The sequence below is a fragment of the Salvia miltiorrhiza genome, chromosome 4 (genome assembly GCF_028751815.1).
Source record: "Salvia miltiorrhiza cultivar Shanhuang (shh) chromosome 4, IMPLAD_Smil_shh, whole genome shotgun sequence".
Taxonomy (NCBI): Eukaryota; Viridiplantae; Streptophyta; class Magnoliopsida; order Lamiales; family Lamiaceae; genus Salvia; species Salvia miltiorrhiza.
Window position 1 is genome coordinate 33,975,662 of NC_080390.1, and position 6,494 is coordinate 33,982,155.

General features: G+C 35.9%; 1 protein-coding gene across 2 annotated transcripts; it reads left to right on the top strand.

The window, feature by feature from the left end:
- The first annotated feature begins 753 nt into the window (after window positions 1-753).
- On the top strand, window positions 754-6,260 carry LOC131021269 (altered inheritance rate of mitochondria protein 25-like). 2 transcript variants are annotated; one of them, XM_057950385.1, is made up of 12 exons: window positions 754-1,135; window positions 1,837-2,361; window positions 2,900-2,986; window positions 3,579-3,620; window positions 3,736-3,780; window positions 4,380-4,445; window positions 4,553-4,609; window positions 4,732-4,793; window positions 4,879-4,999; window positions 5,319-5,390; window positions 5,466-5,572; window positions 5,821-6,260. In XM_057950385.1, exons 2-12 carry the CDS (start codon window positions 1,846-1,848, stop codon window positions 5,849-5,851), a joined length of 1,206 nt encoding a protein of 401 aa, XP_057806368.1. In that variant the 5' UTR covers window positions 754-1,135; window positions 1,837-1,845; the 3' UTR covers window positions 5,852-6,260. The 2 variants fall into 2 exon arrangements, with proteins under 2 accessions (XP_057806368.1, XP_057806369.1); XM_057950386.1 differs by having other exon boundaries at window positions 759-1,077.
- Window positions 6,261-6,494: the final 234 nt, after the last annotated feature.

Here is a 6,494-nt window from a genome sequence, read left to right on the forward strand (position 1 = left end):
TTTTATACGAATTATTTAGGTTATATTAAAATATTAGATCACTTTGCAAATAATAAATTTGGTATAAATTTTTAATTTTATTAGTATATATTAATATTATAAAGCATATATATACACAACTTACGTGATGAGGATGAAATTGAGCACTTAAATATATTGAAATCTAACTTCAGCGAAAATACGAAACATCAAGATAAAGCCGCAGATCTGAGGCTAAAGGGGAATCAGAATAAAAGTGGGAAGCGAAAGATTTATATTATAACTACATAAATGCAAATTTTAAACACGCGACAACCAACGATTTGCACTTCTCAAATATTATTATTTGGGCCTCGAAACTAGACTAAATGGGTCTTAGTATAATATCTAACTAATAGACTATAAATAGACCCCTAAGATTAAATGTAAACAAGTCCTTCCCTAGGAGGAAATCAAATAAACAAATGTTATCTTCTTTTTTGCGCACTCAATTTCTTTGTTCTTAGCTTTTAGATCGATTTTCTTCACTTTTTTCATAAATTTGTCGTTGAATCTAATACCCAACTCAACATTACGCGAATCTAAAATTATATTCGCCGTGCATAGCGCGGGAGGTACACTAGTTTGTAATATAATGACTAATTTTATTTTATAAAGCCAAAAACAATACTACTAAGCCTAAAAATAGTAATTCTACATGGCCCGAATCTAAAGTATGATGTATGGCCCAATGGCTTTATAAGAAATTAACCACCATACGAAGCCCAACTTTTTAACATACATGTACAACACTACAATTTTAGGGTTAGAATGCGGTGTAATTCCTACGGCTGCTCTCCTTAATTTTATTTGTTCATCAGCAACACGCCGCTTCTCCATTCATCCTTCTTGTTTCTTTTGTTATTTCCTCAACCACACTAATCCTTAATACCAATCTCTTTTCGCCGCCTTTGCTGCCGTCGTTGAATGGAGTTGCAATCTCCCAACGGACATGAGGATTCCCTTGTCTGCAATTAGAGGATCGCGCTCTCTGCCGGCCACCGTCGAATGGAGCAGCATTTTCCAACAAACCTGAGTCCTTTGCTGCAAATAGAAAAGGTGCCCTTCAGCTCCTCCGTGCTCTCTGCAACAATAGTAGTTGTGTTTGTGAAACAAGGTAATTGTAAATATGAAATGTGAGAGTGAAGCATTCAGCTTTATAGGGTGAAAACTTGGAGGCTAATGTCAAGCTTGGGCTCCAAGTTTTAATAGTAGATTACTATAAATCAGATGTTGAAATTGATGAACTGAATTACACATTAGTTAAAAGGCTGGAGTGTTTTGGCGGGAAAATAGCCAAATTGTGATGTACCTCAGCTTTATATATATATAGATATAGATCATTTCCACTCAGTCACTTATGTATCTTCTGCCATCCAATATCCTTAACATGCATTCTTTTATTGTCATCCTTGGGCTCGTCTACAATTGAGGATGAGTGTTGTTCTAAACTAGTACATATATATCATACTTTTCTTACTGAGAATCACTTAACCAAATTAAAGCCTGAATCAAGCTAAATTACCCAAGAGTCTGCTTCCATTTTCTGACTTCTGGTATGCAGAAATGCATGTTGATTATGTCCAACATATGTTTTTCGCTGAATGCGTCCATGAGAACTGCATTATACTTTAGCACTGTCAATCCTGAGAGTAAAATTTATACTTACATGTGTAACCATTAGAACTGGATGCTGTAGAAAAATGATTTTCCTTACAATTAAGATTTGGAAACAGGCATATATGCTTGGATCTAATGTAATATCATAATATGTATGGTGTAAATGAATTCATATTTGTTGTCCATTCATGTTTCCAGTTTGTTTAGATGGACTGGACGAAGGTGTGGGGCTGTGTTAAGGACCACTCTAGGTGCATCAGACCACTATTTCGTATAGTGAGGGATCAGAAAGTAATTCTATCTGTTGGAAAGAGGTTCTATTCTTCACAGGAACAAGGACGATATCCTTTGGAAAGAAAGACATCATGGATGTGCAAGCTGCCATGTGTTCTAGTGGACACTGTGTTTGTGAGTAAAAATACATCACTGCGGTGCGTGCATAGCATGAAAAATGATCCGGACTTGAGTAGGGACTTTTTTGTACAACTCTGGCTTGCTGATAAAAAGGAGACAGGGCCTACTGCCAAACGAAGGCATAAAGTTCTTAAATTCGATAACAGTGGTGAAACAGTAATTGATGGCCGAACTATTCCGGGACTTATTCAAAGAATGCTTTCTGGTGCTTTAGATGAGAAGTCTTATGGCAAGAAAAAGTCAGGTCTTAAGCAACCACCTACCAGCCAATCCATCACTGGTACATTAGAACCAATGTCTTTGGAAGAGGTAATGTTATCATGTGCTCTTTGGAGCCATGACACTCAGTCACTTGAAAAAATTGGAGCTATTAATTTCTTTGGAGTTTACAGGATATATATATATATATATATATATATATGTGTGTGTGTGTGTGTGTGTGTGTGTGTGTGTGTTCAAGAAAGAACCACTAAATAAAAAAAAGAACGGAGAATCATTTTCAGTCATTTGATCATCAAGATCTACGGTGGATGCATCATCTTGTTGGATGAATGCAGAACCTGGGTTCGAATCCTGAAGGGAGCAATTTTTATTTTTATTTTTTAGCACATCAATTTTAACAGCGAATGCATTAATTTTTAAAGTGGATGCATTAGATTTGATGGTTCACACGTTCTCACAAATAATGTATTCTCTCTAGAACCACACCCTATATATATGTGTGTGTGTCAGAAATTAGAAGCATTCTTTAGTTATTATATCACTTCAATTCTGGTATCAGTAATTATTATGGCCAAACATTATGATGCTTCTATGTAAATTGACTTGACCAAAAACTTAATTTCAGTCCAAGGTTGCACCTCTTCTTGCAAGATCCAATCTACTGATTACCAGGGATATCGAATGGGCCAACTTGGTTCTTGGTTTTGAGCAGGTAAGCTTTAAGGTTTAAGAACTCCTCCAATAGCATTCAGTAGACATCTTGTCCCATTTGCCGACATAATATATGATATTGGGGGAAAACTATGTATGTGTTTCAACCATTCTCATGGTGATACTGATCATATGTTGATGCTGGTGGACGAAGTTTTTTATCCATCAGCATATGCTGTTAGATTTGGTGGCTCAACTGGACATCTTAGTCTGAAGAAAAAAAGCAACCTCTATTTACCTCACTAGGGTAAATACTGAGAGAATTGATGTGTTGTGAGATTTTTTAGTTTTGATAGCTGTAGGACATGGTATTCTATTATACTTTCTATTTTGATTGGTTAGTTGACAACCATTTCTGATGATTAACTAACAATTTGCTTTGAATTTTTTTTTCACATGTTTGACTAGGTCTCAACTAGAGTAAGCTGATTTTTACCAGATAATTACATAAATAGATTGGGCAATAAAACACTATTTGACGTATCTATAGCTTCTTCAGTTTCATAGATCTTTGATGCCTTCTGATGTATATTTTTTCATGTACAGATACATTAATCCGATTATCTTTTCTAATGAGGTGTGGCTTTTTGCAGGAAAACCGATATGCAATGGTTGATGTCTGCTACCCTCAAGCAGTATGTCTGTTCTTGGTTTTACTCCCTTGTGGTTTTACCATTCATTTGGTGCTGGTTTAAAGAAACTGACTGATATTGGACTCAGTAGTAGTAATTCTTAACATTTTACTTGTAGCCTGTAGGTTTCATACGCGAGCAGAGCAACGTGATTGCGAGACAGGTATCAATAACGCTTTGTGTCTGATATTCATAGTTTCTTTATTTTATAGTACAATATTTTTTATTGTCGTTTTTTCCATACTTCTGTTAATTACTTGCCTCTGAAAAGCATATTCATCTGTAGTGGCTCAAAATTGTTGAACATCATAATTAACTCAATGTAGTTACTTTGCAATAACAGTTGGATCCAAATATTTTCTTGCTCCAGTAAATATTTGATCACATACGGAAATAGAAAATTAAGTCATTGTTAGAGACTTAGAGGTTAAGTGTAAAATTGAATTCGTTACGTCTTTTGATTTGTTTGTGTTATGATGAAGATTGCAAACCTTTGGTAAAAATACTTAGTAAAATTTGGATTATTTGTTATTATATACTTGAATAAAAGTGACACAGTATAATATAAAGATTACACTGAAGTTGGTTTCCCCCTTTTTGACCCTTTCTGCAGTTTTACTTGATAAATGATGCCCAAAACAGTCATTATCGAGTTTGGTGTTTTTGGTTCTTGTTTTTATTTTTCCTTGTTACTTTTTCCTTGCGGGGCATCAATTTTTTGTTTTTGTTATTGTTTGATGATGGCAACACATTTTCCTGCAGTTGCTTCGCTTAAGACGCCCTTTCATCGCACAGATTACTGATGGATCTGGCAATGAGCTCTTTAGGGTTAGAACTTGTAATTGTTCTCATTATCTTCCATCTGCACTTGGACGGCTCTTTTGGGTGTATGATTGGTGCTAATTGTTTTCTTTTGTATAAATGCGTCCAAGTAGGTTCGAAGGCCCTTTTGGTGGATCACCAGTTCCATTTATGCAGAGATAAATGGAAAAGTATGGTTTTCATCATGTCTTTTTTATGGATCTTTAATCTAACAATTGAGCCTAAATCTAAGCAATTTCGAAATAGCAGAGGTTTTTTTGGACTTAATGTCATTTGCCTTCTTTTCTGTCAGGAAATTGGTGTTGTTCACAGAAGATGGCATCTCTGGAGGAGAATTTATGACTTGTACTTGGGGTATGTTCTTTTAGTTCCCAGCCTAATATATTCACGGAATCTCTCAAACATGTGATTTTGATCAGCTGTCTGTCTCTTCTCTCAGGAATAAGCAATTTGCAGTTGTTGAGAACCCAGGCTTGTGGAACTGGACTTTCACTTTGAAGGACATTGATGGAAATGTATTGGCTGAGATAGACCGTGACTGGAGGGGTTTCGGATTTGAGGTTCTTGAATTATTATTTGATTCACGTAGAGTCGAGGAGATAGACCAGATTTGTTTTTACTTTAACACAAAATGAAAAGCTAGATTTATCCTTTTTGTTGCCATGGTGCGAGTGCGACTGACTAGTAAGGGATATAATTTCATTTTCTTTGTCAGCTAGTCTTGCTTGTCAAGTTATAGAATAGAATATTTATTGTCTATGTTGGTGATAGATTGGCTTAGTAAACATTAAGAATTGGTGAATTAGTGATGCTATAATTTACCAAAGAGACCTATCTGCTGATTAGAAGAGCAACCGACTTTTCATAATTGTTGTGCAGATTTTTACAGATGCTGGTCAGTATGTGATTCGATTTGGGAGCTCCAATTCTGGTGTTGCGCCTGCAGCAGAGGTAATTCACCGCATAAGTCGCACATTCGTTTTATTTAAATAGTGAATTTTCTTAATCGCATTTCTGCTTTTGTAGGTGCAAGAGTTAAATGTAGCTCGTTCCTTGACTCTGTCTGAGAGAGCAGTAGCTGTTGCCCTAGCTGTTTCACTTGATAATGACTACTTCTCCAGACATGGAGGCTGGTAAGATACTGGTTTTCCATATACCTTTAGACATTCATCATCATCCTCTAGTGAAAACGGTGCAGCCTTAGTCTAGCAGGGGTGCTTATCCGCTTTCTTGAAGTACTAACAGCACTCTCTCTCTAGCCATATATGCATGATAAGCAAAACTCTTCTCCAATCTGCATGATTGTTTGAGTGTGCTACTGTAGTACTTGCTTTCAGGTAATACATGCTGAAAAGTAGTATAACTTTCTTGTTCTTATCAGGGGCTTTCCCTTTATGGTGGTCGATGATTGAGAGTTGGCTGGCAAGAGGAGGGCTGAACGCGGTCAGATTTGAAACTCAGCCTTTCCTCACATTCGTTAAAGATATTCTTTTTTTGTTTTTTCACTGCCAATGAGCGGCTATGGGAAAGTGAATTAGAGGCTTGTCGCAAAATCTTAAGTTAATCGAGCTTGAACCTCAACTGAATGCTTTATGTGCTTTCCATTCACTCTTTTGGTAGCAGCGAAAAGTTATCATGGCCATCATCATATGTGTCCTGTCGTGTCAAATTCTTGTATAATCACAGGATTAATTACCTATGTTTGCATCTTGCTATTTTGGTGGTTGTGTAGCCGATTCGAAGCTACTTAACATTTTATTTGTACATGTGTGCTAAACCTAGCACAAGTTTTTCACATGTAGGTAAAAATTTCTACCCAAATTACTCCAATGGTTACCAAAACTCTTTCTCCGATTTGGATCAAGTGAATGGTGTTTTACCCAAAATTTGGGTATACATTATTATTCACTTACCCGAATTTGGGTATGGGCGAGCCCATGTATTGTTATTTTATTTTATATTGTTAAAATTATTACTCCCTCCGTCTCATTATAAATTCTCATTATTTTTAGGCAAACAAATTAAGAAATGTATAATTAGTAAATAAAGTGAGTT